The sequence below is a fragment of the Anastrepha obliqua genome, chromosome 3 (genome assembly GCF_027943255.1).
Source record: "Anastrepha obliqua isolate idAnaObli1 chromosome 3, idAnaObli1_1.0, whole genome shotgun sequence".
Classification (NCBI taxonomy): Eukaryota; Metazoa; Arthropoda; class Insecta; order Diptera; family Tephritidae; genus Anastrepha; species Anastrepha obliqua.
In genome coordinates this window covers 17,522,760-17,545,679 of record NC_072894.1, presented here as the reverse complement: position 1 = coordinate 17,545,679, position 22,920 = coordinate 17,522,760, and the positions used below count along the sequence as shown (strand labels likewise).

At 37.6% G+C, this 22,920-nt stretch overlaps 1 protein-coding gene across 1 annotated transcript in view; it reads right to left on the bottom strand.

Moving 5' to 3' along the window:
• Positions 1-7,999: 7,999 nt before the first annotated feature.
• The window catches only part of LOC129240680 (lachesin), a 45,585-nt gene continuing 30,664 nt past the window's right edge, over positions 8,000-22,920 (bottom strand). The window contains exons 8-11 of the mRNA XM_054876617.1: positions 21,664-21,773; positions 10,216-10,278; positions 8,440-8,700; positions 8,000-8,082 (exon numbers count right to left, since the gene is read on the bottom strand). Coding sequence (XP_054732592.1) covers positions 8,000-8,082; positions 8,440-8,700; positions 10,216-10,278; positions 21,664-21,773 — 517 coding nt within the window. The remainder of the gene's footprint in view (positions 8,083-8,439; positions 8,701-10,215; positions 10,279-21,663; positions 21,774-22,920) is intronic.

Genomic DNA, 22,920 nt, shown 5'->3' with positions numbered 1-22,920 from the left:
TTTGTGGTATGCATCTTGATGTTACTCTACGAATGGAGGGACCTTTTATACCGTCTTTGAACGGCAAATTTTTTTATGAGGAACTTTTCATGGCAGACAATCGGAGGTTTGTCATTGCCTACTAAGAGGCTACTGCTATTTAAAAAACAAAATGTTTTTCTATTATTTTAGGGTTAGCGGGTTACGAACGCAGGATTGGTGCTGAGATGATTCCCCTCATACTCCTTACAACTGACGCAAAAAGGTACCGAAGTAATGTTGAGTCTCACATCGTGCATACCTGGCGACCGATGATCTGTAAGGAAATCCACGAAATTCGAGAGCTGAGATTTTATTGACTTCAGAAGATCTTTGGGGCACCTCCCATTCACACGTGACCAGAAAGATTTCGTGACCTTACAAGTTTGTGTGCTTGCCTAACGCTCGCTGAGCTTGCGCGAAGCTCACCTCTCCAACAGCAGACCGAAGGTGATCCCAATCCTCTCATTCCGGGGGGAAACTACCTCCTCAATTCTCGACCTGGCCAACTCGTCCGCCTAACCTCCGTGCTACTTTGGACTAAGTAGGTAGGTATTATTGAGCAGAAAAGGTATCTCTTGAAGAACAAAACTAACAATTTATAAGGCTCATCTTGCCCGTCTTATCGTGTGGCGCAGAAGCTTTGATGATAACAATATTCGATGAGGCGTATCTTGGAGTGTTTGAGATAAAGATTCTTCGGTAAATTTTTAGACCTTTGCACGTTAGCGATGGCGAGTATCGTAGGCGATGGAGCAATGAGCTGTATGAGCTTTACGATGACATAGGCATAGCAGGGACAGGACCCCTTCGTTGGCTGGGTTATGTTGTCCGAATTTATACAAACGCTTCGGCTCTGAAAGTATTCGATGCGGTATCAGTTGGTGGTAGCAGAGGAAGAAGAATGCCTCCTCTCCGTTGGAAGGATTAGATGACGAACAACTTGGCTTCACTTGAATTGCCCAACTGGCGGCGGTTAGCAAAAGAAAGTTACGACTGGCGCGTTTTATTAAAATCCTCCAAAATTACTTAAGCAGTTATCGCGCCAATCAAGAAGAAGAGGATAGTTATTACACAAGTGGGCAACCAGTCAGCTGCTTTTTTAATTGTTGCCAGTGATCCAGTAACTTGAAATTTAGTCTAATGGAGACCTTCTCACAGAATACTCCTCCACCAACCGTCCTATCCGACTTCAAGCCCTCCATAAACAGAGTGATGATCTGTGAACTCGATCTGTGAACTCAATCTTTATGGGCTTAAGTAGCTTATATTACCTCTGTATACGCATAGAACCAACCATGTTTTCAAAAAGAAAAATTCATAGTGATTCACTTGTTGTTTGAAGTGATTTTTTGCTACATGAAATGCTTAAAATAAGATTTCCTATGTTATGTGAATGTCTTGACCACCTTTCGAAATTCGGAGAGAATGTAGGTTCGAATCTCCGAGGAACACCAAAGTTAGTGAAACATTTTTCTAATAGCGATCGCCCCTCGGCAGGCAATGGCAAACCTCCGAGTGTATTTCTGTCATGAAAAAACCCCTCAAAGAAAAACATTTGCCGTTCGGAGCCAACTTAAAACTGTAGGTCCCTCCATTTGCGGTACAGCCTTAAGACGCTTGCCACAAATAAGAGGAGGAACTCGGCCAAATTTGTATATATATTACACCCAATACATATCGATTCACACTTCTTGGCATTCTAGCAGTACTTCTCCACCTGTTCGCCGATTCTATGGTAATTCAATTGGAATATGGATGTGTGCCAAACCAAACCCAAGTGTTGGTGCTGCGTGGAAAACCAATCGATGAAAACATAAAAATCAACCTATCGAAAGTATGCGCTGGAAAATAGTAAAGCTCCAAAGCATTAGCAATAATAAAATTTAATAAGAAATGTACATTTTTAAAAGCTATTTGTCTTTCATACTTATATGCTTATGTATGTGTACGAGTATATGTACATATGCCTGTGGCGATGCACTAATGATGAAATAAAATATGGATGTTATTTAAAAGTGTTTAATAATAAATGCTTCCAACTGCATTAGACTTTTAGTAAGAAGTTTAGGATTTCCATTTTAAGACAGGGTAAGTAAGATGTGTTATACTTAGTGATGCACCGTAGTGTATACGATTAAATAGCCAAATGCATTTTATTATTTCTTATTGTGTATTTTTTGCGTTATAATAGAATTAGACTAAGACTCTTGTCGGCAGTTACATACATACAACTCCTTTATAAATATTTATGTTTATGCTATACATTCGATAAGCCTAGCTTACATACATACATACATATAAGCTTTTAACATTTATGCTGCTTCAAGGTCTATATACAAACGTTAAATACATACTTATACAAATGTAAATCTCATAAGAGCTAGTCTGTTTTTTTTACAAAAACTGAGCAAACCAATTATTGCCATGCCATTTAAGTGGAGATCGAGGTATGTAGGTGAGTGGAATGGAACGTAAGGTAAGGTACGCAAAATGTTTTTTTTTTTTTTTATTTTTATAATATTTCAATTTTAAAATTAAATTGAAATTGGAAATGACTAAGAATTGGATGAAAAGCATTAAGCTGTGAAGAATGATTAAATAAACTACCGAACAAAATATTGGAGCTCTTCCGCCAGCCATTGATATAACATACATACATACATACAATAGACAATTTAAAGACCAAATCATTCAATAAAATGAGGTCTTGCACACATCTGAAAAACTGCTTGTTAGATCTAACGAAAACACAGAAATAAGCTGATAAGTCCGATTTCCTAACCACTTTTAGCCCTACGTCATTTGCATACGACGTCAACGACACCGTTGGACTTCTTTCTTTGGGGTTTTTGAAAGAAAAGGTGTACGTCGATAAGCCAGCAACAATTCAAGAGCTAAACGATGAGCTAATTCGGCACATTAACGGCATAGAACCTCAATTATGTCTCAGCGTCGCTTGGCCGATATTTTGTTTTATGCGTAATTGAGCCATACCAATATTATCATATTAAAGAGGAATGATAATAATTTCTTACAAAAATTGTATTTTATTTAAAATCAATACCGGCCCTTAAAACTTAACCACCCTTCATAATGCAAAATTAATCAGACTGATATTACATAATGAATTATAGTATCGAAATGCACGAGCCATGGGTGCATTACTCGGAAATTTAGTCTTCAAGTTTTCCCCATAAAAGGGGTAAAAATTGCGAAGACTTCTTTGGGGAACATTAAAGCTTATACGCTCAAGTAGATCTGGACAGTCGACAATGACATTAACAACACTAAAAATAAACAAAAGTGAAATGACTGTCTTTCTCTTTTCAAGAGATTCTAGATTAATTAGCTTTAGCCGGCCTCAAAAGGTCAAGAAATGAGTTGCATGCTGCACAAATGTGATCTTGAGGTATTTTGACCCATTCTCGTAACATAGCTATAATCGCTTTTTTCAGCGCATCTATACTGGCATATTTTTTAGTCCTCACCTTGCTCTCCAAAATGGACCAGAGGGAATAGTCCATCGGATTTGCGTCTGGCGTATTCGAAAGCCATTGTGTGGACGAAATGAAGTGTGGAACATGATTTTTTAACCATTCTTGGCTCACACGAGCTTTGTGAGACGGTGCCGAGTCCTGTTGGACCGTCCATGGTCTATGACCGAAATGTTTGCGTGTCCACGGCTCTAGAACAGCTTTTAAAACATTTTTCCGATAATAAGTCGCATGCACTTTGACACCAGGCTCGATGAAAACGATTGGAGTGCGTCCATCAGCGGTCACTGCGGCCCAAGTCATTACTTGCGGTGGGAAATTGCTTTGAGTGGCCATACGTAGGCTCAAATTCTCTTATGAGCGTTCGGTCAAGTAAACACGATCGTTTTGAGTGTTTATGAACTGCTCACTTGGGAAATTTTTTTCATCAGAAAACACAATGTTAGAAAATTCGCCACGTTCGTGCAAGCGCAACAACTCCTTTGCTCTTTTGCACCGAACTTTTTTTGCTGGTGTGAAAGATCGTGGGCTTTTTGGAACTTGTACGCTTTGACCTTGAGCTCATTTTTCAATATGCGTCGAATGCTGTCTTGCGATATTTTCAGTTCTTTGGCCATTTTTCTTCCACTTCGACGTGGATTTCGTTCAAGTCGAGCCTTCACTTTCCGAACCATTTTATTCACTTTGAGGTGACTGAGCTCACGAACAATGGCTGGTTGTGATTTTCCAGCCAAATAGAACGGAATCACACTATTACGGTTGAATTGCATCACAGAAAAAAAAAAATTCAACAAAACTGAGACGCAAATGCTTTTGACGGCTTATAAACAATATATTGAACTGTCTTTAGAACAATTTTGACGTTGATGTCATGAGCTGTTTTACAGATACAAGCAGTGTGAAGTTGGTAGCACTTCATATCGTTCACCCTGTATTTATCGAGAGTTGGTCGTAAGGTCTCCAAATGCAAAGAGCGTACTCTAGGTGAGAACGAACAAGAGACGTAAACAGCAGTTTATAGGTATACGGACCAGAAAACTCAAATCTATTGCGACGGATGAAGCCTAGAACCGAATACAATTTTGAAAGAATAAAACTAATGTGACCACTGAAGGAAAATTTTGTATCGAATAATACTCCAAAATCCTTAAGCTCTGTCACACTTTGCAGTACATCATTATAAATGGTGTAGGATGTGCTAAAATTGCACTGACGCCTCGAAAATGTTAAATGAAAAAATTTTTTAAAATTTAAGGACAGTCGCGATCTTTTGCATCAACGATGAAGATTGTTCAAGACGAGTTGAAGCTTCTGAGCACCCACTGAGTCCTTAACAGATGAGAAAAATTTTAAATCATACGCGAAGAGCAAGAAATTAGAAGAAGTAAAACATTTGCTTATGTCACTGATGAAAGTGACAAAAAGAAGTGGCCCTAAGATGCTCCCTTGGGGGACACCTGAAGCAGCAATCAAGTAGATAAAACTCCATTAATTTTTATCACACACCGTCTCTCCGTCAAATATGACTTAAACCATTGCAGAAAGGTTGGGTGAAAGCTCAAGCAAGCCAACTTGTTTACTAAAATCTCGTGCGACTTCGTCAAATGCGTTAGAGAAGTCAGTGTAGACGTAATCAACTTGAAGCCCTTTAGAAAACGATGAAATACAAAATTCGCTAAAAACAGCAAGATTAGTAGCTGTAGAAGGGACAGTTACAAAACTATGTAGGTCTGGGTTAATTAAAGACTTAAGGGCAAAATAAATTCTATTCTTTACGATCCATTCAAACAGTTTAGATTTGATTGATAGCTTGGAAATTTGCATCTAAACTCACCCAAAAATCAATTAACCGGTACGATCATTCACAATGGCTTAACCAAAATCACTTCCAGCGGTAAACCCCTAAATTTTGAACTTTTAACCATTAAAATATTACATTTGCCATTTAACGCGCATTCTTCAGATACAAATTTATCTGAAAAATGATAATTTTTTTTTTAATTTTCGGCCAACATCGTATTGTTTTGAAATCGTTTACAAACTCTCTTCAAGAGGCAAAGCTACAATCACAACAGACACTCGGAAGATTCGCCACTCAACTCTCACTCCTGCTCTCAGAGAGTACTACCCAACAAACCCGTATGCACGAGCAATGCAGCAACATTTCTCGTTCTCTACGTACCGCCGCCGAAGAAGAAATCGGATTCCTGGGAGCCCGAAAAAACAGTTGGTACGACGCGGAATGTCATGCTGCCACCGAAAGAAAGGACGCCGCCTATAGAGCCACGCTGCGATCGGTCGCAACGCAAGCCATGTGGGATAGCTATCGAGAGCTACGAAAGGAATAGAGAGGTATTATCCGAAAGTAGAAACGAAAGACTGAAATACGTGAGTATGAGGAGCTTGATATACTGGCCAATAGGAACAACGCCAGAAAATTCTACCAGAAAGTTCGGCGGCGAACAGAAGGTTTTTAGGCCGTACATTTGATTTTCGATTACTATTTTTTTATGTTGGTGCAATCGTCTCGAAGAAAATGTTGAGAGGGTGAAGAAAATTGTTATGGAGAATCGTCGAGTCACAATTTGAGAAAAGTGCTGAGGATGTCGGCGTATCGGCACATCAGCATATCGGTTGGCTCATGCCAAATCATATCGACAATTTTAAGCATGAAGTGTGTGGCAGCTAAGTTCGTTCCAAAATTGCTGAAATAACAAACAAACAACCTCGCATGAGCATCGCTCAGGAATTGTTGAATGACGTCAACTATGGTCCATATTTACTTAAAAGGGTCATAATGGGGGACGAATCCTGAGTATACGCGTAAGGTTCTGATATCGGAACCAAAGCTTAATCGTCCCAATGAAAGAGCCAAGGAGCCAGGAGAGGCAATACCAAGAAAAAGACGTCAATTTCGAGTAAATGTCAAGGATTTGCTCACTGTTTTCTTCGATTACCATGGCGTAGTGCATCAGGTTAGGTTAGGTTAGGTAGTGATGCTTGCCCAGAGAGCGGGCCCACTTGGACGAAAGAAGTTTGGTTCATCCTTTGTGATATCATTGCAAGAGGGCAAAGAGAGGTGAAGGAAAAAAGGACGATAGGGCAGGGATGGGGAAGGTTGAGTGTATGTGGACTATGAACGGTGACTGGTTTGCGGTTGTGTTAACCTCTTTATGCTGCTGATGAAGCTCATCAGATTTTTGTTTTCAAGACCTGCTATTTCAGCAGGCGCAGAAAAGAAGTGAGAACCAAGATGCTTAAATCTTAGTCCCGCGAGACCTGGGCAGCTGAGGAGCCGGTGCTGAGATGATTCCACCTAATCCTCCATACAGCTGACGCAAAAAGGACTCGAAGTAATTCCGAGTCTCACGGCATGTATACCTCGCGGACAGTGCCCCGTGAGGATGCGCACGAAATTTGAGAGATGAGATTTTGTCATCCTCAGAATATCCCTAGAACGCCTCCTATCCAAACGAGGCCAGAACGACTTCGTGACTTTACACGTTCGTGTACTTGCACAGCGCTGGCTAAGTTGGTGCAAAGCCCATCCTTCCAGGAGTAGAGCGCAGGTTGTCAAGGGGATCCCGATCCCCTCCTTTCGCGTGCACACCCCCTCACTGGTCCCTTGTCTGGCCAGCTCGTCGGCTTCGCAGTTTCCAGTAATGTCACTGTGACCAGGTACCCAAATTATCTTTCTATAGAAGAATCGAGAGAGAGGCCAGACATTCCCTGATCAGTTTCGAATGCACCATACTGGAGCCTATACCTAATTGCCGTTTGGCTATCGGAGTAAATATTTACCTTCTTAACAGTTATTACGCAAGTAAGTAGCCAGTCAGCTGCTTTTTTAATTGCATCGCTTTAGGGCATCAGGAGTTCTTACGAAAAGTCGTACGGTAAATAAGAAGTCCTACCCTGAAATTATGCGCCATTTGCGTGAAGCAATACGAAAAAAGCCCGTAATTGTGGAAAGAAATGCATGACTTTTGCATCATGATAATGCACCTGCTCACTCCACTTTTCTTGTGAGAGATTATTTGGCCAAAAACAACACCGATTGAAGATACCCATGAAAGGACGGCGTTTTGCGACGATTGAAGAATTGAAATATTTTTTTGGGAAAAATTAAAAGCCATCTTATTTATTTGTTGTACACATCTCGTATAATGAAATAATAAGCTAATTCATAAAATATGAAATTCCAATGTGTTACTCAAAACTGAATTCGAAACACCCGCTTACCTCAACTTCAATCATGGCAAGTTTCAACGTTTGTATGTATATATGTTTGGAAAAATATAAATTTGATTTGTGTAATAGTTAAATGATTTCTGCAATATGTTAATTTGATAAACATACACATATAACAAAATAATATTATAATAATGTATATATATTTAGTATTACTATCTTTGCATTTTTTAAGTCACTATTTTAATTATATAATTTCTTATTTTTTTATATCTGCATTACTTCTAATGATTTTATAATTGATTTCTAAGTAATAAAAATATTAGCGCAAATCTAAATATATAGAAAATGCTGGGAGATTTATGTAATATGCCAGCTGCATTGTTTTCCGTATGCAAATCGAGAAAGTAGAATCGAAAAAAGACAAATATTTATGAATTAGATTTGATTCCAAGAAATGTATTCTTCACACAAAAATAATGCATGAAAATATTTAATATATAACAAACAAATGTATTAATTCAGAAAAATAAAAGCAAATGTGCAACTCATTAAAGGGCACATTCGTTTCTAAGCATTTGAGAAAAAAGTTATGAGAAACTCTCAAAAGGCACACAAAACACTTTGCAGAGGAAATAAGCGCACAGTTAACTGATAAACAACGGGATTTCTTTTTTGAGTTTCTCATCATTTCTCAAAGTTATTTCTTTTTTAAGTTCACAACAACACTCACCTGCAGAGCCTTCCAACTCATTCGGTGGATGTTCAGTGTAAAACATACTTTTACCGATTGCCAGCGTGCCTTTCCGATCAACTGCATTTACACCGGCAGCCCCTCCTAGCGCCGACATGCCATTTCCATTACCCGCAGAAATGGAAGCAGTAGCTGAGGGCGAGGCGGACGATGCGCCACCACCCAGCAGATCAGCTTTCATTGAAATAATATCTTTTTGCAAAGCATTCGTTGAATCATTGCGGGTAGATACGATATTATCTAAAAAAAACAAGTATAAAGTGTAAAAAAATATTGTATTTGGTTAAAAAAAATGCATATATATTAGGCCGGGTCGATTTGTGGGGATGCAAAAAAATCGCCCATTGCTCTGTGAAAATCATATTCTAGGGATGAAAATAAAAAACTTTGCCGAAGGAACCATACCTCTAAAATGAATTGTGATGTCCCCCAATTTGGGGGATTTGGGGCCAATGTCAGCTGCACTCTTCCCGGGATCATATTTTGACAATCTAACGATCATCCTATCGATTTTCCTAGCAGTCTTTCGCGCTTTGTATTTTTCGGACGTTTCCTTCTGTTTTATACCCAGAAAAATATTTCAAAGCATTAAATATTTTAAGCAGAAGTCTTTGCGATATTGCAGGCATGCAAAACGCTTTAGCCACGCGGGAGCGCGGGAGATATTTACATTTTCTCTGATAGTCAAGCCGTGATCAAGGCTCTAACGACGCCATGGTGCAGAACGAAATTAGTAAACTCCTGTAAAGAAGAGATCAAATCTCTTGGGCGTGCAGGTAATATTTCTCTAATCTGGGTTTCAGGACAAAGGAACCTCGAGGGAAATGAAATTGCTGATGACCTTGCCAGGAAGGGGACTGAATTGTCCTGCACAAATTATTTCTCAGGGAAGCGCAGAAAAGATGGAGCTCCATTTCTTCATGTGCTATTTAGACAAGCCTTTGTCTTGGCCTCAGTACAATATACGACTCCTCGCCATTCAATTTCCAAGCTCGTAGCTGTGCTTACCGGTCACTGGACGATCGGCACACACGCGGAAAATCTAGGTTTATCATTTAACACCCATTGCGGAAGCAGTGGGGACCTTTCAAAGAAGGAGACTGTAGAGCATTTTCTCTGTAAGTGTCCGGGTTTAGCAGCTAGACGACTAAGGTCACTGGGAGCTCCTTTCTTCGACAGTCTGGGGCAGTGCGCCAACCTAAATCCAATCAATCTTCTCCATTATATCAACAACTCTGGCTGGCCGTAGATATCTACCTGTTGGAGGTCTCATAATAGTATCAGAGCGGTGCTTTAGTGGCGCTTGAGGAGTGCACTTCAACCATTTTACCTGCCTACCTACCTATTAAAATCATCTTTTTTGTAAACGTTTCAAATTGTGTTAAAATAGCACTGTAAAATAATCAGGTCTGTTGCAGCTCTATAATTGCTTTTCCGAGAGCTGCGGTGCAGTTTCTCCCTTTCGACATTATTAAATCGTTTCACCTTGAGTAAAGTGTTCCCATAATACTCCAGATACTTTATTTTTTATTTACTTCCCAGTTACAATATAAAACAGAAAACAACTCTCAAAATTTTTGACGAAGACCTAATCGGGGAATTCTTAGGTATATTTCTCTCCTACTAAAACGCAAAAACAATGTAAACCTTTCAAGAGAAATAAATCTATGAATGCATTTTAATGAATATGCCGTATATATGTTTGCCAGCTCATCGTTCTTAAGTATCTTCCAACGGCTGTAAGTCTGTACTCACTTTCTCTTGTTTCGATGGTGGTATGTGTGACTTGCTTTGAGGGCGTCGATGGTAAAGGAATCTCTGAAAAGGAATAATTATATTATAAAAATTTACTTTAATCAGCAGTGCGCTAATTAAGTAGGCTTATATTCATACATCGCCTTTAATTAATAATATTAATACTTTAATCAGAGACATTTTACTATTAAAATAAAACAAGTTATATTTGTAATTTTTATACTCCTCAACAATATCAAGGTTTGGTATAGCATTTCAAATATTAAAGCTTATTGATGATGACAATATATGTACATATGTAGAAAGCCTTGAAATAATATTCAATTATATTTATGATACGGGAAAAACTCCTAAGATTGGCTAAAATCTAGGTTTATTGCCCTTCCAGAAAAGATGTCTGCAAAGAAGTGCTGTGATTATAGATTTATAAGTCTAATGAGTTACTCATTACAAGTATTTTTAAAAATAATTCATAACAGAATATACAAGAAATGTGAGTTAGCAATGGGAGAAAATCAATTTGGCGTCAAAGCAGGTATGAGAACACGGGAAGCTCTGTTCCGAAAAAAATTTAAAATTGCAGATATGTTCAAAAAGATGTCTTTATGTGTTTCATTGGTTATGAAAAGGCATTCGACACTGTGCAACCCGGTAAACTTATTAATATTCTAAAAGCAATGGATATTGATACTAAAGATATTCAGAGAATAAAGAACCTCTGGCAGCAAACTGCAGAAGTAAGCTGAAGCAATAAGAGTATTGAAGAGGAGTTGAGGAGTCAGACAGGAGTCGCCTTTACAGTTCAACATCTGCTCTGAAAGAATTTTCCATGAAGCCTTACAAAATTCGTACATATGTCGCTATTGAAGTAAACGGTATTAATATTCATGATAACATCAGATATGCTGACGACACTACCCTTCTAGCAGACAGTCTGATTGGATTACAAGCACTGGCTAGCCATGCTGCGTTCTGCAACAAGAATTATGGCTTGAAAATAAATGCTAGCAAAACGAAGTCAATGATAGTGACCAGAAGAAAAACTTACGTAAATTCAAGCTTAACAATCGTTGACGAGTTAAATATACAACGAGTGCAAAATTTAAAATATTTAGACTGCTGGACTACCGAAAACTGAGATCCTAGGCCAGCTGAATGGTGCTATCCACATGAGCCGAAACCCAAAACACCACGCCAAAGTCGGTCAAAAGTGAAAGTCTTGCTACTTGTTTTCTTTGATTATCATGATGCTGTGCACTCGGAATTCATTCCAAATGGTTCTACGCTAAATAAAGAATATCTTTTGGAAGTTATGCGACGTTTGAGAGGGAATGTGCGTAGGAAACCGCGGATGCCGCTTTGAGTTGATAGAGGCTATTTAGGAGAATTCACTGAAGAAGATCTATTCAAACATGTTTAAAAGGTGCTTTGATGATTGGATTAATCGTTGGCATATCTGTATTGCTTCATAATGGAGACTATTTTGAAGGCGGAAAAATAAATTTCGATGATTAAACAATTCGACGACAAAACAAATATTTTGCGTTTTATTGAACAACTTCCGGTACTTTTTTGAGAGAATGTAAACAAACTAGAAACATTTGAGATGTGGATCTTTCGAGGAATCCTAGAGAGGGACAAATGAGGAAGTAATGCAAAATAAATGACACAAATTCGGCAAGGACGAGAGTTGCTCACCACTATTAAGAGACGAAAAGCTGCATACTTAGGTCATATTTTGAGAAATGACAAATATCGTGTGCTGCAATTAATACTTCAAGGAAAGATAAAGGGAAAAGGCGAAATCGGCAGAAAAGAGTTATACTGGCTAAGAAAAATTAGACATTGGACTGGAATCCAACACATAGGAAAATTATCCACAGCAACAAGAGATCGAGATATTTATGGAGAAGTTGTTAAAAATAAGGGTTTTCAAATAAAAGGTGTTATTTTGGAATGGATTACGCTATCGAGTGATGATTAACTTTTTTTTATGCCCGGAATTACATGGTATTGATACAACGTTTATTTTCAACAAGACAGCGCTACATGTCACACATGCAACGAAACCATTGATATTTTACGGGAAAAGTTTCCGGACCGTGTTATCTCTCGAAGAGCTGATCCCAATTGGCCATCGAGATCTTGTGATTTAACATGTTGTGACTTTTTTCTTTGGGGCCACGTAAAAGACAAGGTCTACGCCAACAGCTCAGAGTCGATTCAAGACCTCAACGATGTAATTCGTGATGCTATCGAGGACATAGGGCAGTCACTTTGCAATTCGGTTATGGAAAATGTAATAAAATGTAAAATATGTAATATATTAACACGAAGGAGAGAATAATAAGGTGGCGCCAATCGTGGTACAGCTACTTTGTTCTCAGCGAATTTGACAGTACCAGCTGATTTTCATAACATCGCACTAGCCCAAGAATGATGAGATACAAGATTGCACCATCCGAATTCGCCGTGTCATAAGAGCCCTTGAGTAAACAAGCAAAAAGAAGGGGAACTAATTACTTGTTTGTGAAGAAGAAGAGTAGGCGAAAGCAGTGGAAACAACCAAGCACAAGAAATTATACGCACACACACAGACTTTCTTGCCACAGCGTCTTCCGCATAAAAACGCAAGGGAACTGCATTTGGAGGCTTTGCATTAATTTATGCTTTCATAATTTAACACACACCACTTCGCTTTCATTAGTGGGTTTATTTTAAATCTCACAAATCTCAATACTACCAAGCCATTCACGAAATTTTCAGAATCATCTAACTGCTCCTCCTTTTGTTTGTTTTGTTCGTTTATTTTGTATTGCGAAGGGAGCTGACGTCAGACTTGTCAAAATCGCGAAAAATAGAGTAACTTTTCTTAAAGGCGTCACCTTCGATACTCAATTCGCCTTGGCACTAGCCCATATGGTGATCAGTGTGGCCAGAATACTGTTTTTGTAACTTAGTTTAGCATTTTCATTTATTCTTTTTTTGTTCTCTAGTCTCGAAGTATAAGTTATTTTTTCCTGATATTTTCTACCCTCTTTTAATTAAAATGTTATGCTTATATTACTAGGTTAATAAGAGCTGGCTGTTTCGATAAGAGCTGGCGCTGCTACTAGCCAAAAACAATGTTTTTTGTTATTTTGGTACACTCTTTATACTCGTATGAACGTGTGTGAGGTTTCACTTCAATCTGTCAATACTTTATTAGTCTATATTTTTCTTTTATACTACTTTCTTTATTTACAAGCCATTTGGTACCGACGTGTCACAGTATTTGAAGTTTGAGTAGATTGAATTCTTACTTTTGGAAGGTTTAAAATCAAAGGAAATTCATGACCGAATGTTCAAAATATATAAAGACTTTCGCCATCAATTAAAGCAGTAGAAAGATGGGTTCCTGAATTTAAACGAAATACGTAAAGGACGTACAGAAATCGCAACAGCAACAACACCAGAAATCATACAAAAAATACAGCAAATCGTATAGGAAAATCGTTAAGTGACTGAAAGAGATTTAGTAGAAGCCCTAGGCATTTCATTTGGCAATATTTGGCAATATTTGGACTGAAGTATTGGGTTTCAGACAGCTGTGTGTCTGATGAGTACCCATTCGCTAACAATGAAACAAAAACCAATTAGAATGCAACTTTCTCAGCAACATTTAGAGCGTTTTCGAAAGGACGAAGTGGAGTTTGTGCATCGATTCATCACTGTGGATACAACTTGAGTCTATCACCATTATCCTAAATCAAAACAAGTGGCTAAAGAGTAGCGTTAACCTCGTTATTTGGCTCCGAAACCAGTTCATGTCCAGTAATCGGCCAAGAAGTTTTTATCATCAGTTTTTTGGCATGCGAGAGAAATTTCGTTTGTGAATTACCTGCAAACTGGTAAAACAATAAATTCTTAGTATTATTCTAACTTTTTGGATCAGTTAAAGGAAAAAGTTCGTGAAAAAAGACCCAGTTTGCAAAAGAAAAAAAATATTTTTCATCAGCACAATGCACCGTGTCACAAACGCATTTTAACAGTGGTTGAAATCCATGAATTAAAGTTCGAATTGCTTGAGCATCCTCACTATTCACCAGATTTGGCCACTAAATTCATGCGTGGAAAGCGTTTTTGATCAAATGATGGCGTCATAACAGCTGTGGAAGCATATTTTGCAGTCCTTACAGCTTTTCACTTCAGAAATTGAAATCATAAATTGAAATCGCTTAGGAAAAAGTGTATTGATATTCAAAGAGACTATGCTGAATAGAATACTAAAGTAAATTTCAAACCATAAAATTGTGTTTTTCTTATGGAACTGCAAAATTTATTAAGCAACCCGATATGAACATTTTTAAAACAATGTTCGAAAGTGTGATTTCTCTTTAAAGATGCTTTTTGACAAACAAAAAATTAAAATTGTGAAGGCAGCGCTATTAAAGACTTACGTACGTCCAGAATTTTCAAAAAATCGATTTTTTGTACAGATTATTATTCTTAATAAAGGGTGGTTCAATTTCAAGGGCCGTTGCTGAATGTGAATCACACCTAAACGTCAAGTTTTTTTCTACATTTCATTTGACATTTTTCAATTTCCAAAGAGTGACTGTTTGGTGCGGTTTATGGGCCGGCGGCATCATTGGGCCGTATTTTTTCCAAAATGAGGCCGGTCAGGCAGTTACTGTGAATAGTGTTCGCTATCGTGAGGTGATAACGAACTTTTTATGCCCCGAATTGGAAAATATGGATGTGGACGATATGTGGTTTCAACAGGACGATGCCACTTGTCACACAGCTAACGAAACAATGGCTCTTTTGCGCGAATTGATGATGGCCGAATAAACTCACGTCTCGGCGATGTCAATTGGCCGCCAAGATCATGTGATTTGACACCGTTGGACTTCTTTCTTTGGGGTTATTTGAAAAAAAGGGTGTACGACGATAAGCCAGTAACAATTCAAGAGCTAAAGGATGAGATAATTCGGCACATTAACGGCATAGAACCTCAATTATGCCTCAGTGTCATCGAAAATTTAGACCATCGAATGGAGGTATGCCGCCGAGGCCGGGGCGGCCATTTGGCCGATATTTTATTCTATTCGTAGTTGAACTAAACCAATATTATCATAATAAAAAAATGACAATAATTTCTGAAAAAAATTGTATTTTATTCAAAATCAACACCAGCCCTTGAAACTTAACCACCCTTTATTATAGGTTTAGGCGTATTTCTGTGGCAGTCGATTGTAAAAATTCCTTATATAAGGTTTTTCAAAAGGTGCGCTTCAACTTTCTTCCGATAGGGAGGGCGAACGACGCAATATTTTTTATTTTTCGCTTGTGATTTGTAATCTTCATTAGTATACATTTCATCATGGAACGCTACACACTTGAGCAACGATTGCAAATCGTGCAAATTTTTTATGAAAATAATCGTTCTGTTGCTGCTACTTTAAGAGCATTACGGCCATTTTACGGTCCATTTAACAAGCCGTCCCGTTTTGGGGTTATGTGAAGTCATAGGTCTACAGTAACAAGTCGGCGACGATTTGTGAGCTCAGAGCCAATATTGAACGCGAAATTGCTGGAATTTCGGCCGATTTATGCAAAAGAGTGGTCGAAAATTGGGTTCAACGATTGGACTTCGTAAATCGTGCACGCGGTGGTCATGCAAAAGAAATCGAATTTCATACTTAAATGTATATGTTCAAACTCGATAATAAACAAAAAATACCAGTCTAACGGTTAGACGCAATAGAAGTGAAACCTTCCGTAAAACAAACTGAGAGAGAATGAGACCAAAAAGCATTAGGAGTGGGATAATTATAGGTTCATTATATATTCATATTTTATTTTCTTCATTTTATTATTATTCATCCTCAATGTTTTCAATTTCAACAAATGATACCAGTGGCTTATGATAGCTAAAATATGATACAAATGCTTTGGTTTCGATGTTGTCAACATATCTTTGAAATACCGCGTCAATTGTTGTTTTTGATCGTGTTGTCGATTCAGTGCGATTGTTACACATTTTTAAATTGAATGTTGTATTGAGAAAGTCAATTAAAGGAACCGCTGTGTCCAATGCAAAATTTACGTTAAAATCGCCACTTAAAATCATTGAAACTTTATCGTAATCTTTTCTAAGTATCCGCGATACTTCTGGTGTATACTTTTTATACATATGTATGTATGCTATACTATGGCCTAGCCTATGTACGTACATACATATTTGTGTTCTGAACTTCCAGCAAAACAATGCTTATTAATATACACATATGCATCTACATACAACCGCACACACAGGCCACTCACTTTATTCCTGTAGATGCGTATGTCGTCCAAAGCTAAAATTCTATGCCTAGCGACTACAAGAACAAAATGCATTAATAGGCGCAGGCGTAGCGGCCATCATCCTAGTTGCCATAGCGCTGAACAGTCGCGGCGGCGCCGAACAGTTTCAACTATTGTACTGTGCAAAAAAAACTCATCATCAAAAAATTGATTTATAAATTCGCAGCTGCCTGTTCAAGGTTACTGTACATTAGGCCGGGTCGATTTGTGGGAAGGCAAAAAAATCGCCCATTGCTCTGTGAAAATCATATTCTAGGGATCAGAATAAGAAATTTTGCCGAAGGAACCATACCTCTAAAACGATTTCTGATGTCCCCCAATATGGGTCGAGCTTTTTAGTTTCTTTTCTATAACTCACATTCATTCATTTACATATGTTCTGACTAAATAAATTTCTTAAGAGAAAAAATAGATAATATTATAAATAAATAAAAATAAAGAAAAAACATAGCCATTTAGCTGATTTTTTCATGTAAAGGCCAAAAATGGTGATATTTTGAAATTGGGGGACATCAGAATTCGTTTTAGAGGTATGGTTCCTTCGGCAAAGTTTCTTATTTTGATCCCTAGAATACGATTTTCATAGAGCAATGAGCGATTTTTAAATCGACCCGCCCTACTGTACATGCAATGCTGTGCCTATGAATGTGCGCTGTGCCTATGAATGCGCGCTGGATTTCTTGAGAAATTTTACCGTATGTTTTGCTGTGGCGAGGCACATATGTACATACACACAACATATATACATATATCTGCATATATCCGCATATATACATACATATATAAATTCACAAAATTTAAATTTGCTTATGCCATCCTTCCGTGTGCCTGGTAATGAAGCATTTTCTATACATACATATATATACGTATATCTTTTTTCTTCTTCTTTTTGGTGTCGTTTTTTCGTTTCACTTTTTCTCAAATCCCTCCCAACGATTCTAAAGAAGTTTTCACTTCAAAAAAAGAATTAGTTAAAAGAGTCAAACCTTTTGTGTTTTATTCAAAAAAGTTCAAAAGTTGAAGCGCTCTTACTGAAAGACCCTTTAGATACATGTAACTGCCTCAAGATGTTTGACGCGCACAGGTAGCTGTAGCGAAATGCACTTGAAAGTTTTAACTCTTTTTGCTTGAAACTGCTTTTTCCGGCACGGTCCGCATGATAACTCCTACAGTTTTTAATATCTTTTGATGCGGTTTTTTTTTAATTTTCGAAAGGATTTTCTCTATAGTCTGTCAAGCCGGATTTTTGATATTTTTATTACAAAATTTTATAATATTTATAATAGTTGTATTATTTTTATATGAACATAATTAAATTGTGACCTTTATGACATGAAACACATACTTTTTTTTTAAATGCCATAATTGCAAAATTTTTCTAAATTCAAAAATCAGGCTCGACAGACTATAACTACAACTTTATTTTACAAGAACTTTTTTACTTTTTATCATCCAATATTTCAAGGAGAAATGATACAGAGAGTGGAGCAACTTTTTTTTCATTGTACTTTGGGTCACGTGAGTTTTAATGTATTATTTTTGTAAAGACAAATCAAAATAAATTTTTTTATAAAGTTTAAGTACTAATAAAAAATGTGTAAACTTTTTTTATATTTATTTCTATTGTTATCCCTTCTAAAAATATTTATTCTTCTAATGCATTTTTGGCGCTGCTGGACGTATGTAACCCTTAAATCTAATTTTTAGTGAATTATTAACTAACTCTGGTACCTTACATAACTCCTACCATAGAGTTTAAAACATCTCCGATTAAATTTTACACTTAAAGTAATTTGACAAGTATGGTAACATATGTGTACTTATACACTGGTTTGTGTATTTCCGAATCTGTATCCCACAACTATTCTGTCTAGACTCGTGTGCATCAATAAAAAATTTGAGCAATCTTGTAAAACTACTTACAAAATGAAACGAGAAAATGAAATTTAAAATTCAAGTAAAAAGAATTAAATAAAATCATTGTACGAGTACAATGCCAAGCCATATGTACGGCGCACCCGACTTCGCTCCACTATTGCGGACATATAAATGAATATATACTCGTATGTGTGTAAGCATAAGTAGGTACAAGTATATGTAAGTATATACCGGACAAGAAATGTAATCCCCTCAAGTTGAAGTGGAAGCACTTACTTTGAATGTGAAGCAAGCTTTTAAAGGATTTAAAAATGTTGAAGCATGCGGACTGATAAATATACCTTCAATATGCGCATGCAGAGGTAAAACATTTTATATTATGTATTGCTTTGGTATCGGAACAACACGAACAGATGAGCGCATAGGTACTTATAAATGTACTAAAATAGAACGGTGTACAATAATATAATATACAAGTATGTACAATAGTGGTGGTTTCATAATAAAACTACAAATTCTCCACTCCGCATATGCTTATGCACATACTTAACTTCGGTTCCGAGACTTCTTGCAAATGGATAGAAAAGTTGTAAACTTGAGAGCCAGCGAGTGACCGCTGAGAATAACACATAATTTATGTATGAAACACAAATCGCTAAAAAGTAAGAGACATCACCAAGCAAAGGTAAATAAGCACGTGCAACAAATTCTGAGTCGTTGCCTAGGTACAGAATTATTTCAATTCAGGATTAAAATGTCATGATTAACCCTCTAGGGGTCCATATAACTTTCAGATGATAAGCTAATATAACAATTTTCTACCAAATAACTTAAGTTTTTTTCACAAGATGATGTGCATGACTTAATCATGTAATAGTTTTAAAAAAACCATGGCAAATATTGAATCCAACGCATCTCTCTCGCCAACAATTACTATTATACTTAGGACAAAGTAGGCAACTGAGTAGTAAAGTCCTCCCTCCAAGAGCAAAACTAACAATCTACAAAGCTCTCATCATGCCCGTCCTAACCTATGGCGTAGAAGTTTGGACGATGACAACATCCGATGAGGCGTCCCTTGGAGTTTTTGAGAAAAAGATTCCGCGGAAGATTTTTGAACCTTTGCACGTTGGCAACGGCGAATATCGCAGGCGATGGAACGATGAGCTGTATAAGCTTTACGACGACATAGACAAAGCGTAGCGGTTACGCTGACTGAGTCATGTCGTCCGAATGGATACAAACGCTACGGCTCTGAAAGTATTCGATGCGGTACTAGTTGGCGGTAGCAGAAAAAGAAGAAGGTCTCTCCACGTTGGAAAAATCAGATGGAGAAGGACTTGGGTTGGTGCAACTGGGGCCGGTTAGTTCGAGAGTGTAACCACTGGCACACTTTGTTAATTATTGTTTTCAATTATGAAAAAGGTGCGAAAATAGAGTTTTCTTAGTCGGTAGAGGTTTTAATTTCATTAAAAGTCTCCTTTGACTGTGTAGATATGCAACGAATGTAAGTAGAGACATGTAAGGAAGAAAATAAATGAAAAACGTTTGGGTTTGGGAATAAGTTAATAGCGTTCTTAAATTTTCTTTTATCTTACAAGCTGTTTGGCAAAAACTAAGTATTCATCCAATGGAACTCCTTCTGCTCTGTATCAATTGTATTGTTGAGTTATTTAATTTTTTATAAGTTTTAAGGCTTAAAAATGCAATACCCAGGAAAGAAAAATCAACATTTTCGACACTTTTTATTCTTTGCTTGTCACCGAAGTCAAAAGGCCGCCGAAGCAACTCGGAACATTTGCGACGTGTACGGGGAAGGTGTGATAGGCGAGTCTACAGCACTGAAATGGTTTGCAAAGTTCAAAAATGGAGGGGCGACTTTGACGTCGATGGCACGTCCCGCATCGGAAGGTCTTCTGAATTCGATGAAGAATGTCTCACTTTTGAGGGACGCCAAACTAGTCATGAATTTTCGGAGAAAATGAATTTGTATCGTAAAACGATTATCAGTCACTTTCATTCAATGGGATTCACCGAATAATTGGGAGCATGGGAGCCCCACGAGCTCAACGAAAAAAACAAAGAATCGTCACAGAGGATGAGAAATTGTGCCTATGTATGAATATGAAGCAAAGAAAAGAGTGGGTGGCTCCAGAAGGTACTCCAAATCCGAGAGTCAAGTTGAATCTTCATCCAAAGCAGATCATGATATGTGTTTGGTGGGACAGGGAGGGCATGGTGCACTGGGAAATATTCGAAAATAGTACCATGGTCAACAAGGAGCTCTAAATTGCTTAGCTATCGATGGTGCATAGCCTTCATATGCCTGCAGGAGAGGAACCTGGACGCAGGTACCTGTTGTGTCTTCAGACATAAACGCGGCTCTACCCAAAAGCTATACTTTTGTGGTCCCAGGGTAGAATTAGCCGAGGTGGAGGAAAGTTATAGTATTCATGCCCCACATACCATTGGTGTGATGGTGAGATGTTTCTGACATTTTGATTTCAAACTCCTTCCAGAAAAAGCAAAATTGCTCAGCTATATGGCGTCAATGAGGCTATTCGACTGAGAAGACCTGATCGACATGGTCAAACTATAATTCTCTAGACAACTCCAGGCCTCATGTTGCACAAGACGCGAAGCCGCACTTCAAGAGCTTGAATAGGAGGTCCTTCAGCATCCACCGTATTTTCACGACCTTGCACTAGCCGATTAACATCTTTTCCGCTCCCTGTCAAATCATATAAAATGGGTTACCTGTGATGTAAAAGAGGTGCTTAAAAACTGGCTCAACAACTTCTTTGACACCAAACCAGACGCTTTTTGGCGGAACGGCCAAATTGGTCGAGAGGTGGGAAGAGGTTGTAAAAAGTAACGGCGAATATATTTTTATTAACTTATTGATATAATTATTGTTTTTTTGTTTTTAATAAAAGTCTTCGATAAAAACGCTACGAACTTACTCCGCAACCTAATTCAGGTACCGCTAATAACCTAGCGAGTGATCACGACTATTTGTTAAGAAGTTGTGCGCAATGCTCACCTAATTGGCAGATGCCGCGGTGCGCATTTTGGCCAATATTATTTTTAATATATAATTGAAGTATATAATAAAATTTCAAATATAGTCTATATCTTCTTCCTACTTTACCTCTAAAAACACAACATTTATTTGTATTATTTTTACATGTGCAAAATCATATCCTTATCATTTTCACTTACCGTAGACACGTATGGAGCCTTCCGTTTCGCCGAGCGAATTCTTAGATATGCAGCGATAGTTGCCAAAGTCACCGTATTGTAAGTTTCTTATTGTCAGTTTCATGTGAGCTCTATAGTATCCAAACAATGTAGTTATCGCATTGAGATGGAAGTAAATGGAATAAAAAGAACGTAGAAAGAAGAGCAAACAATTGTGTGTGGGCGTAAGTACGTAATATAAGATACAGAATGTAAATTTTTATTTGACTAAATTAAAAATTTTATTGGAGTCCCAAATTGATTTCACATCCTATATACAAATATGTAACATACAAATAAAACTTTTTGGAGTGTTTTTTTTTTACCTTACAAGCGTTATTCAAAGCAATTGGTACAGTACATTTCTTAAAAAATAGTCTGATTTCCTGTCCATCTATTGATACTCCTGTAGAACTCACACATCTTCACATTCATATCAATTTCCATGCGAGAAGAGCTAACCTAAGAATAACCAAAGCTATTATTGGTTCAGGCGATCACCGCAATCCCAGGTAGTTGGATATGCGTACTAAACTAGCGCCTGAAACTTCAATGCCCTCGGACATGATGCTGTTCAGTTTTGTCAAGCGTTTAACCTTAATTTTCAAACTAATAAGATTCGGAATTCACACGACCTTCCTTACACAGATAAAGTCGTACCTCTTTAATCCTGAATGTTGTCGATAACGTATCTTCTCATTCGTTTATTGCCTCTTCCGGTATCCTTCAGCGCACCACTTTGGGTTCTTTGCTCTTCGTAATTTTCATTAATGACATATCTGACTGCTTCCATTTCTCTGAGTTTCTTTTATATGCGTATGACTTAAAAATTGTTAATACTTATTATATTAAGCCTGTGTGATTCATATAAGCCTCAATCAGATCCCAACCACTTTGAGGAATCTACGGCAACTTCAACAGAAATGTTATCGTCTGTTCTCGTCAGTCATTTTCTAAGTCAGAGCATTTAATCTCGAACTCATATCTTAAAAAGTACCCACTTCTAAACACGCTTAATGAAAATACGCCGAACCGTATTCTATGAATACTTAAATAAACTTTGGAAGGGTAATCTAAAACTTGCAAGATAAATCTGAATATGATGACATGATGCATGTACGTATCCCTCACCGAGCAAGGTGTAGGGGCAGGTGTCTTCGGACCGGGGAAAAGATACTTGGAAGCAATACAGGCAAGAATGCAAGTACATTTCAAGTGGAAGTCTACGCAATAGAAATA